The 11,683-nt window shown below is 40.9% G+C and overlaps 1 protein-coding gene across 1 annotated transcript; it reads right to left on the reverse strand.

Moving 5' to 3' along the window:
• Window positions 1–1,490: 1,490 nt before the first annotated feature.
• On the reverse strand, window positions 1,491–6,063 carry LTB (lymphotoxin beta). Its single transcript, XM_063433265.1, has 4 exons — window positions 5,939–6,063; window positions 3,202–3,232; window positions 2,680–2,742; window positions 1,491–1,954 (listed from the first exon to the last, which is right to left on the reverse strand). Exons 1-4 carry the CDS (start codon window positions 6,029–6,031, stop codon window positions 1,554–1,556), a joined length of 588 nt encoding a protein of 195 aa, XP_063289335.1. The 5' UTR covers window positions 6,032–6,063; the 3' UTR covers window positions 1,491–1,553.
• Between the last annotated feature and the right edge of the window lie 5,620 nt (window positions 6,064–11,683).

An 11,683-nucleotide genomic window follows, 5' to 3' on the forward strand; every position in this document is an offset into this window, starting at 1 on the left:
AGGATGGACATGGCCAATTCATGGGAACACAGCAGCTTCTGTTGAGGAAGTTAGAGATAAACACCCAGACGAAGCGCATATCAATGCAGCTGATACCTACTTAGCTTGAAATGCCAATTGAAATATTATTGAGCCGAAACTGACGTTTGGATTTGTCATACTAAACTTTCACCTGCGGCCTGCGAGCCGCTTAAGACTTGATGAACAATGAGCCTGCGTGCTCACGTGAATATGAGTAAGCCAGAGACCTGCGAGTCTCCATGTAGAATCGTGTATAACTACTTATCGCATGAAAAAAAAACAAAAAAAAAAAACAAACAGAAAATACAATAAAAATTATATTTACAAAAAAAAAGTGACTGCCTATTTGAAGTAAATGAACAAGTTACGCTTGGTTAAATTTACATTTCCTCCAGTTTATTACTATTTGGTTAAGTCTGACATTTGCCGGAAAACAGTATTAAGCATTTTAGTTGCAGTGCAGCAAATCTCCACCTGTAGGCGCTCTCCTTTCCTCTTTAATAATATTAAGTATAAAATAGACTATGTAACAAAAACGAGGGATGTTGTACCCAATACGTTGAGCATACGCATCTCATTAAAGGTAAACAGCTGTAGCACTTTGAGTTACCATTATGAAATTGTATACTGTGATCAAGAAGTTGTTGCTTATTGGCATGTCGAGTGGCAGGTCAGAGAATACTGCTATTCGTAGTCAGTTTCAACTGGGCTATAGCTAGTCACCTTAAATGCAGCGAACCGCTTATGATAAACCACTTAACCACTTCCCTTCTTCATCGTAGGTTGTTTACTCAGTTAGCTTGATTATCTAAATGATCTGTCTGCACTTAGTTCAAACTTATGTTTCTGCACTGTTCTTGACGACCAATACAAAGTATTCATGATAATTTTAAACATTGTTAAATTTCAAAGATGTTGTATACAGAAAGTAAAAACTCCACAGAATCCATGTTTAAAATGGAATAATAAGGCAAAAAAGTGATTCTTTGCTGAATTAATTTGCATATGCTCAACCAGAATCCCTTGGGGTGGTAACATCACTGGGAATTTGAGATTTCTGTGGGAAAAGCAAGTCTTATGGTTGACTGGTGTGTGCAGATATGTGTTGGGCAATGTATTGACTATCCATTGACTTCAGGTGGAAGGGATTTACGATCACCCTTTGGAATGGGTGTTTTTATATTATTATTGTAATATAAGATAAGTTTCATGAATTTAGGCAGGAGATTGTTTAAAAACACATCTGGATGGAACTATTTTAATTTCGGTAAAATCCGGGATCTAGAAACCAAGGCTGGATAATTTGCTGTGGGCGCCATCTACTATGGATTCCATAACGGGATTTGTAAACTCTTTGGCTAAACTCTACCACGCTTTGTATGTCAGTTGTTGTTTGGTAGTTGTTGAAGCCCCTGAGATGACCACTTATCAATACACGCATAGTTTATTATGTTGGAAAATTATATTTATTAATACCAAAAATATAAATACTAAAAAAGATCCTTCAAGTCTCATTTTCTCCACTTCAAGCTTCACATCACCTTCACGAGTCCAAAGAAAGTCTTGCCCTCTCTATAATCTACGAGACGTGCGGGCATAACATTAACATACAGACGATCTCCACTTTTGAGTTTAGCAAGCCCTCCTTGGCTCAGACTGGCGTACCATGTGGTGGATCCCGAGGGTGGACCGACGACAGACTCCGTACCAGCAAGGAGGACAGATTCAACACCGGTGGAATGTTTGAAAGCGTAGACTTCATTGAAGAGGGTGATCTTTGCCTGTTTTCCTTCGAACCCAATCTGGCAGTAAACATAATACAGACCATCATGGTTGACTACAAGGCTGAAGTTCTTGTATTGTACGTTGCGGTGGGTGAATGCCATATCATATGTGTGATCCCAATTCAACGTATCGCCTGTGGAATTTATACCTGGGAAGGAATAGACATGATGAAAAGTTATAAATGGTCTATTGTCAAGGTGATTCTCACTTATTGCAAAGGGAAATAATGCACCAGAACTGTGTCCATTCTGATTTCTAAAGATCAAATACACAATTCACATAGCCCTGACCGCTCCAACAACTATGCAAAACACCCATAGACAAGTAATTGTGTTAGACTTCCACGGACCTCCATTTGCTTAATCAATTAAGTCTTAAAGAATGCAAAAAAAAAGTGCTGTGGGTTTATAAAAAGAAAACAACATGTGACTGGAGTATCAAAATGTACTGTCTAGACATGACGGTCAATAAAAGGTGCCCTCATACAGCAAACACGCATGATCCTTACTCGTTAGACATGTTCTGTCTGCCTGCCCTGCGACTGAATTTGGACATAGCTTGTGTTAACGCATATTAATAAAGAGTAGGATACATCGGGTTCTATAGAAAAAAACAGCAACATTGTATCACCGAGCTATAGTGTTGTCTGTTGTCACTCCATCCGCAGAAAGAATGCTACACATTCATACAAAGGGCTGGTGAGGACTCATTGGTGCAATTTATTTATGGAATATTTATACAGCAAATGTTTTAGGACAACCTCCTTTATTGATGCTAAAAACAATTCACATTTCTGCATTGATAAAGGAGAGTTTGCCCCAAATTCAATCTGAACCTTGGTCGGAAAAGAAAGACCTGTGATGTCCAACTCACCGATCAGATGAGCAGCCACTTGTTTAGTGCAGTTTCTCTGTTTACAATTATTCCTTTCATTTCCTGCAGGGAAAACAAAAAACGTTTTGTGGTTAAATGTTTAGGGCTGACATACTTTTAATAGGGTTAACAAACTTCATTAAAAAATTCCACTAAAATAAGTTTATTCCCGGCCAGTACACACTTGGGGGGATATGGCCCCGACACATGGTGCAGCTTGACAGCATTTAAAAGACCTGGCCCTCTCAAGAAGTTCACCTGCATCTCCTCCCGTGTGACAAATATTTATTTATGTTTTTATTGAAATGGATAATTTGGTGTGTGGTGCTTTCAATCATATCCCAATTCAATTAATTTCTCACAATATAGTGTAAGAGAGTGAACCCTTTTATATCAGGATACATTGAATTGGCTTATTAAAGATCATATCAAGTTTTCACTGAATTAATAAAAGTAAGGAACCCGGCGTATATTAACCTAAAAAAACATTCAAGAATCATAAATTCACCCGAGTCCTGTTACCTTTCTTCCGATTACGGAGTTCTTCATCATTCTGCAATAGAAAAAAAAAAAGAGTTATTGTCACATAATGTTACACGGATTCTTTAAAATTAGAAATCACAGATGTAACTGGAAAATTTGAAGATAACTACACTTTGCTGTTTAGTGGATAACCCCCTAAGTGATTTATCTAAGCATTGAGTGTGTTGAATGGAAAAGAAAATATATTACATTTATACAGAAAAAAAAACTGTGAAGTTGCAAATATAGCTGCGTTTAAAAATTCCTTTGATTTTGGCTAAATCTGATTTTCATATCGACCCACTTCACTATTCACTAGCGAAGAAATCTGACACATAGCTTCACATTTGATGGTTTTAGAAAGCGCGTCTTATTTTTGCTGCTTCCTGTCCTGTTTTCACATATGAATTAATCAGACAGAGTGATCTTTTATTTTTAGACACTTTGACAAGGTTTGTGGTTATTTTTGTCCGTTATTAATCACACCTTGATAAATTGAGGCTTCTGTCTTACAGTGTCAGAAAATAAGGCTCAGTCTGTGTGATACAGCGACATCTATTTACTAAGCAGTGAATTGGGCCGAGCTGGGAAATCAGTTTTAAAAATTCAAGCAAAAAAAACTTATAACATGTGACTACAGTTGAGTTTGAGTATTTTTTTCCAAATTAGCTATTTTGACCTAAATTTTCTATTTTTTTTTCAGTTAACTGCAGTTTAGCGAATTTACCCCACTGTGCAGAAAACACTCCCATCATTAACTGCAAAATGTTTCTTTAGAACATCGGTCAACAAGGAAGCAGTCAACCACGCAGCTTGTCAAACAGAAACACAGGGTTACTCACTACAGTGAGAATTTAAAGTGAACCAAAGTGAACCAAAGCAGACCAACTGGAGGCAAATCGGACTTAAATGTCACCTTGAATTTGAAATTCACTTTGAATTCTGCCTTTAGTGAATAATCCAGATAATATTCTCAAAGTGATATAATGTCTGACTATTTGTAGTTAAAATCAACCTGCAACACCAGCTTATTGCACACTTATCAGTATCACAGTTTGGATCATTGGCAAAAAGTGTTTTTTTTAGGGGATTTTAAAAATCTATATATTTAGTTGTGATTATATGAGGCCTAACGTTTGCAAATCGAGTGCACTCACTTTTCGTTTAATGAATCATCCCCCTTTTTTTTATCATTTGGTGATGTGTACAATATACAAGTAACAGCTGGGTTACAGGAACTGCAAATTGGCAAATATTTTACCCAACTAGTTCGTATTGGCTGCTTTCTAATCTCCAACCCGACAAACCGATAAAGACTCATTTTGCTGTGTTTGAGTGATTTTGTACTGTTCAATGTTTTAGTCATTTTTCGTATCAAGTCATGCAAATGTATTTACTAAAGAAGTTTAACTGGCTGACTGAGCATCATGGGAGATGTAGTTCCTTATCTTCACTTTAAACTCACCGTTTCCCTCAGTCTTGTTTTGTCTCCCTCTTTCTCTCCCATTTAATCCCACAGCCTCTCAGTAAACAGTAAATGGGCCCATTTGTTTAACTCCAGCTTCCCATCCTCTCTATCCCAGCTTGCTCTTCTCACTAACAAACACTAGACACCTTGATAAATTGTCTCTTTAGAAACAAATCAGAAAATGTATTTTTTATCTTCTGTTGGGTTTTCATGAAAAGACCATCTTGTTCAGCTGTTATTTCATCAAATAATTTCAGTCTAAATGTATCCTGTAGACCGTTCAGCTCTACATCTCCCATTCCTTGCCTATATCCCCATTCCCCTCCCCTCCTCTCTCCCCCCCCCCCCCCCCAAATACCTACAAGAGCAAAATACTTGGGCAACGTATAGAGCAACATGTTTGAAATGGAGCAATCTCCATGGCAACCAATGGAATGTTCTGCTTATTGTAAAACAGCTCTTCATTCATAATCCCCATCATTCTATGTTTTCTAAACTCTCTATAGAAATCATCTCTCACCCAGATGCCCATTTTTACCAATTAACCAATTGAAAAAAAAAATGAAATTCACTTAGAATTCCCATCAATTTTTACATTACTGAAAAATCCTTTGCCCTGCTCTCTAACCCTCTTTGTCAACTCGATCTACCCATTCCATTAACTCTGCAGCCCCAGCCCCGATCCAACTTACAATTTTATTTTTGTTTACCCCCATCCTCTACTTATATCATCCGAATCATAAGTTCAACAAAACCTGTGGTGACATGACTTTTTGCTAGAGCTACACACAGCAACACACAATGACGCACAACTTCTGCCAGATTCCACATAACTGGCATAGAGATAAATGAAGCCTTCCATCACTGGTACAAGCCAAATGCAGTTAGCATTCACCCCTTGAAGGAGTTACCAGGGGCACAAAACGTAGGGAAATTACCTACAAATGGCCCACAACTAAAATAAAAAAATCTAATTTTCCTTTACATTTTTTAAAATATTGATGTTTAAAAAAAATATTTATCTATCATCGCGATACTTAGAAACAATATAATTTTAAATGTATACTTCTCGTACAAAATAAAAAATATATAAATGACAGACATCTTTAGATCTTAAGCCTGCGAGCAGAACTCTCTAAGATGACGGTATCACTGGTTATCTGGTCATCACACAAAGTCTGTTAACTACCGTCTGCAGAATGTTTGTTTGGAGGTCAAGTCTTTTTGTATCACTATACGTATAACCCATGCCTATATCTGCCGTCTTACCGGTTTTTGTGTGTTTCTCTCTCTGGCCTCTGAAGCGGACGCAGAAAATATAACAAAAAGCACTGCAAGCAGCGGTACCAGACACCCTTTCATTTTCAGTCTACTTTCTCTTAGTGAGTTGCTCTGCACAAGCACTGCCTTTTAGAATGGCGAATGGGGGTGCCCAATCACCACATCCTGTGCTGGGGATTTTTCTATAAGCAGCGAGACTAGTGGAAAATCAAAAATCAATCACTTAAATATATAGAAGGGACAATCCCTAATTGTGATAGAAAAAATAAAAAAAATTCTGTAGATGTCACCATTAAAGTCTATAGGAATTTTGTACATAAATCATTTGGACATTTTTTATACTAGTACTCAATCATTTGGAGAGCTTATTGAAAAGAGGCCATTTTTTAGAAATATCTACAAATTCCTTCAGTTTTGTGGTGGGGCAGAGCAAGGGGGGGAGGCTGGATTTTGAGGGTGACGTGATGACAGCTCAAATTATTTTCCAGAGTGGGTCTTGTTTAACACTATAGCAAAGGACTGTGTTAGTCCAAGAAAGGACGGTGTGTGGCTTTTGCCTACCTACATCGAATCCACCGACTACAATTCCCATTATCCCTTTACTTCCTGATATTCTTGTTGGGTGCTGATGTTGGTGAATTCCTGACAAATCACACTTTAGTGAAAGACTTTGACAGTATATCCAGCTTTGCTAACCTGTGTGATCTCCTCATATTGGGATCTCTCTGGGTTTGTCATTAAAGTGTGAATTGTGACGAATTCAAAGGTATGTTTCATATTCACATAAATATAGCTGATTAAATAGATTTTTCTTGTTTACTAGTTGAGCTATTTGGGCAATTCGCTTTGAATTCCTCTCGATTCACATCAGAACATCACACAGCAAACAGTACATTAATAGCAGACTGCTCCTTTAACATATATTATAACTCATAGCTGTGAAATGGACCAATCAGAGGACAATGCAAAACGGCGGTCAGATCACTGTGTAAATGTGATGTCAGCAACTTTTTTGTCAACATGAATCCAGATTCTTTTGACCCATTACTAAATATGGCATAGATAGCTTCAAATACACTTGTCACTGTACTGATGGAGGTACATATGGCTAACTGTAACACTGAACGACAATGGGACCAGATGATACATTGAAGCTCTAAAGTGACAGGAATTAGAACTATGGTGACATATGCTAATTCTTCAGCAGAGCAAAGGGGGTTGTTAGGGGTGAGCTGGTGTGGGCTGAAGCCCCTAGAAGGGCATATAAATGGCATTTAGTAGTGAAAGGGTTACAGTAGAAGAGGAAGATGACATTTGGTAGTGAAAGGGTTACAGGAGAAGAGGAAGATGACATTTAGTAGTGAAAGGGTTACAGGAGAAGAGGAAGGTGGCATTTAGTAGTGAAAGGGTTACAGGAGAAGAGGAAGATGACATTTGGAAACTGTGAATAAGATAGGTAGGGGAGAGGGACGAAAGAGAGAGGCACTTAGAAATAATGCACAAGAGACATCCATTAGAAAATAGAATATTAAAAACAATATGGAAGATGTGAGAGCTTATCTGGGAGGAAAGAGAATATAGAGAATATAAAGAGAATATATTCGAAGCAATAGTGGGCTGGGTGGGGAATTGCGGGGTAGAAAGTGTAAACGGATTGGGGTAATGAGATTAGAAAGTAGAGGGATGGAGAGGACAGAGCGTAAAGGAGGTTAGAAAGTAGAGGGATTGGAGGGGGTAGAGCGTAGAGGGTTAGGGATGGAGAGGACAGAGTGTATGATGAGAGACGACAGATGATATTAGAGAGTAGAGTAGTGGAGAGTTTAGACGATCAGTGAGTTTAGAAAGTGGAGGGTTGATGAGGTTAGACAGCAGAGGGGTGAAGAGTTTAGAAGTAGATGATCGGTGAGTTTAGAAAGTAGAGGGGTGATACATTTTGAAGTAGATGATCGGTGAGTTTAGAAAGTAGAGGGGTGATACATTTTGAAGTAGATGATCAGTGAATTTAGAAAGTAGAGGGGTGATACATTTTGAAGTAGATGATCGGTGAGTTTAGAAAGTAGAGGGGTGATACATTTTGAAGTAGATGATCGGTGAGTTTAGAAAGTAGAGGGGTGATACATTTTGAAGTAGATGATCGGTGAATTTAGAAAGTAGAGGGGTGATACATTTTGAAGTAGATGATCGGTGAGTTTAGAAAGTAGAGGGGTGATACATTTTGAAGTAGATGATCGGTGAGTTTAGAAAGTAGAGGGGTGATACATTTTGAAGTAGATGATCAGTGAGTTTAGAAAATAGAGAGGTGATAAGTTTTGTAGCAGATGATTAGAGAGTAGATGGCAGAAAGAAGAAGGATAAGAGCTTAGAGAGTAGAGTGGTTGGAATTAGATTTGAAGTAGATAATTGATGAGTTTAGAAAGTAGAGAGGTGATGAATTTAGAAGTATATCGATGAATTTAGAATGTATGTAGGTGATAAGTTTTGAAGTTGATGATCGGTGAGTTTAGAAAGTAGAGAGTTGATAAGTTTTGAAGTAGATGATCGGTGAGTTTAGAAAATAGAGGGGTGATAAGTTTTGTAGCAGATGATTAGAGAGTAGATGGCAGAAAGAAGAAGGATAAGAGCTTAGAGAGTAGAGTGGTTGGAATATTAGCTATATGGAGATTTAAGAGACAAAATGGATTGAGAAGGGAGGATAGATGTGGGTATGTTAGATAGTAACAGGTAAGGTGAGGTGAGGTGGGAGAGTTAGGGCTTAAGGAAGCAAAAAATTAAATGTGGTTAGATATGAGATAAACAGGGGTTACAGGGTAAAGAGTAGAGGGTTGGGGAGCTTGGAGAGTATGGGGATGGGGAGCTTGGAGAGTAGGGGGATGGGGAGCTTGGGCAGTACAGGGATGGGGAGCTCGAAGAGTAGGGTGATAGGGAAGTTAGATAGATTAGAGTTAGACAGTAGATGGTAAGGTAGGAGAGTAGAGAGAGAGAGGGTAGTGGAGATGTTAGGAGTTAGAAAGGAGTGATGTATGTTGAGAATGTGACTAGAAGGCAGTTATGGTGGTTGGATAGAACTAGGGAGGTTAGAGAGTATCGGGGAGAAGAGGTTAGAGAGCAAAGCAGTGGGAAGGTTAGAGAGAAGGGGTAGTAAGGTTAAAGCAGTGGGAAGGCCTAGAGTAAAGAGGATGCTAGAGCAGTGGAGGGAAGGCTTTGAGTAAAGGTTTGGGGAGGTTAGAACAGTGGAGGGGAGGCTTAGAGTAAAGTTTGAGGAGGTTAGAGCAGTGGGGGAGGGGGGGTTAGAGTAAAGGTTTGGGGAGGATAGAGCAGTGGGGGTTAGAGTAAAGGTTTGTGAAGGTTAGAGCAGTGGGGAGGAGGCTTAGCGTAAAGATTTGAGGAGGTTAGAGCAGTGGGGGGGGTTAACGTAAAGGTTAGGAAAGGTTAGAGCAGTGGGAAGGTTAGAGTTGAGGTTTGGGGAGGTTAGATTAGTGGGGGGTTAGAGTAAAGGTTTTGGGAGGGTTAGAGCAGTGGGGGGGGGGTAAAGTAAAGGTTTGGGGAAGGGTTAGAGCAGTGGGGGTAGAGTAAAGGTTTGGGGAGGTTAGAGAAGTGGGGATGTTAGAGTAAAGGTGTGGGGAGGTTAGAGCAGTGGGGGTTAGAGTAAAGATTTTGGGAGGGTTAGAGCAGTGGGGGTTTAAAGTACAGGTTTGGGGATGCTAGAGCAGTGGAGGGGGGCTTAGAGTAAAGGTTTGGGGAAGGGTTAGAGCAGTGGGGGTAGAGTAAAGGTTTGGGGGTGCTAGAGCAGTGGAGGGGAGGCTTAGAGTAAAGGTTTGGGGAAGGGTTAGAGCAGTGGGGATTAGAGTAAAGGTTTGGGGAGGTTATAGCAGTGGGGTAGAGTAAAGATTTGGGGAGAGTAGAGCAGTCGTGGTAGAGTAAAGGTTTGGGGAGGTTAGAGCAATGGGGGTGTTAGAGTAAAGGTGTGGAGAGGATAGAGCAGTGGGGGGTTAGAGTAAAGGTTAGGGGAGGATAGAGCAGTGGGGGTTAGAGTAAAGGTTTGTGGAGGTTAGAGCAGTGGGGAGGGGAGTTAGAGTAAATGTTTGGGGAGGATAGAGCAATGGGAATGTTAGAGTAAGAATTTGGGGAGGTAAATGCAGTGAGAAGGTTAGAGTAAATGTTTGAGGAGATTAAAACAGTGGGGGCTAGAGTAAAGGTTTGTGGAGGTTAGAGCAGTGGGGGGTTAGTGTAAAGGTTTGTGGAGGTTAGAACAGTGGGAGGGATAGAGTAAAGGTTTGTGGAAGTTAGAGCAGGGGGGATTTACAGTAAAGGTTTGGGAAGGTTAGAACAGTGGAGGGGAAGGTTAGAATAAAGGGTTGGGGAGGTTAGAGCAGTGGGAGGGGTAGAGTCAAGGTTTGGGGGGATAAGAGTAAAGGTTTGGGGAGGTTAGTGCAGTGGGGGGATTAAAGAGTTGGGGAGGCTAGAGCAGTGGGGGGGAATAAAGGGTTGGGGAGGTTAGAGCAGTGGGGGGGAATAAAGGGTTGGGGAGGTTAGAGCAGTGGGGGTGTGGAGTCAAGGCTTGGGAAGGTTAGAGCAATGGGGGTGTTAGAGTAAAGGTGTGGAGAGGATAGAGCAGTGGGGGTTAGAGTAAAGGTTAGGGGAGGATAGAGCAGTGGGGGTTAGAGTAAAGGCTTGTGGAGGTTAGAGCAGTGAGGAGGGGAGTTAGAGTAAAGGTTTGGGGAGGATAGAGCAATGGGGGTGTTAGAGTAAAGGTGTGGAGAGGATAGAGCAGTGGGGGTTAGAGTAAAGGTTAGGGGAGGATAGAGCAGTGGGGGTTAGAGTAAAGGTTTGTGGAGGTTAGAGCAGTGAGGAGGGGAGTTAGAGTAAAGGTTTGGGGAGGATAGAGCAATGGGAAGGTTAGAGTAAGAATTTGGGGAGGTAAATGAAGTGAGAAGGTTAGAGTAAATGTTTGGGGATATTAAAACAGTGGGGGGGGCTAGAGTAAAGGTTTGTGGAGGTTAGAGCAGTGGGGGGGTTAGTGTAAAGGTTTGTGGATGTTAGAACAGTGGGAGGGATAGAGTAGAAGTTTGGGGAGGTTTAGAGCAATGGGGAGTTAGAGTAAAGGTTTGTGGAAGTTAGAGCAGGGGGGATTTACAGTAAAGGTTTGGGAAGGTTAGAACAGTGGAGGGGAAGGTTAGAGTAAAGGGTTGGGGAGGTTAGAGCAGTGGGGGGTAGAGTCAAGGTTTGGGGAGATAAGAGTAAAGGTTTGGGGAGGTTAGAGCAGTGGGGGGAATTAAAGAGTTGGGGAGGCTAGAGCAGTGGGAGGAGTAAAGGGTTGGGGAGGTTAGAGCAGTGGGGGGGGTGGAGTCAAGGTTTGGGGGATAAGAGTAAAAGTTTGAGGATGTTAGAGCAGTGGGGGGGGGGAGTAAAGGGTTGGGGAGGCTAGAGCAGTGGGGGGAAGTAAAGAGTTGGGGAGGTTAGAGCAGTGGGGAGTTGGAGAATAAAGTGGATTGAGGTTAGATCATTGGGGAGGTTTGAGAGTAGAGGGAATATAAAATTGAGACATGGAGGAAATGGGTGGATGGGTGAGAAAATTGAATGGATGGATGGCAGACAGGGAGGGGTAAATGGGATAATTATGTGGTCTAGGGGGGTATGGCAGGGAGGGAGAGGGAGAGGGACAGGGGAGTAATTACATGGTGGAGATGGTAAGGTGAGAGGTACAGGGCATGGATCCAGGGGAGGAGGTGTGGG

Source organism: Pelobates fuscus, chromosome 9, assembly GCF_036172605.1.
Source record: "Pelobates fuscus isolate aPelFus1 chromosome 9, aPelFus1.pri, whole genome shotgun sequence".
Lineage (NCBI taxonomy): Eukaryota > Metazoa > Chordata > Amphibia > Anura > Pelobatidae > Pelobates > Pelobates fuscus.

Coding starts and splice junctions, on each gene's coding strand:
- LTB (XM_063433265.1), bottom strand. CDS start 6,031: ATGAAAGGGTGTCTGGTACCGCTGCTTGCAGTGCTTTTTGTTATATTT. Junction 3,233..5,938: donor AGAGAAACACACAAAAACCG/GTAAGACGGCAG, acceptor TTTCTATTGCAG/AATGATGAAGAACTCCGTAA. Junction 1,955..2,679: donor AGTGGCTGCTCATCTGATCG/GTGAGTTGGACA, acceptor ATTCCTTCCCAG/GTATAAATTCCACAGGCGAT.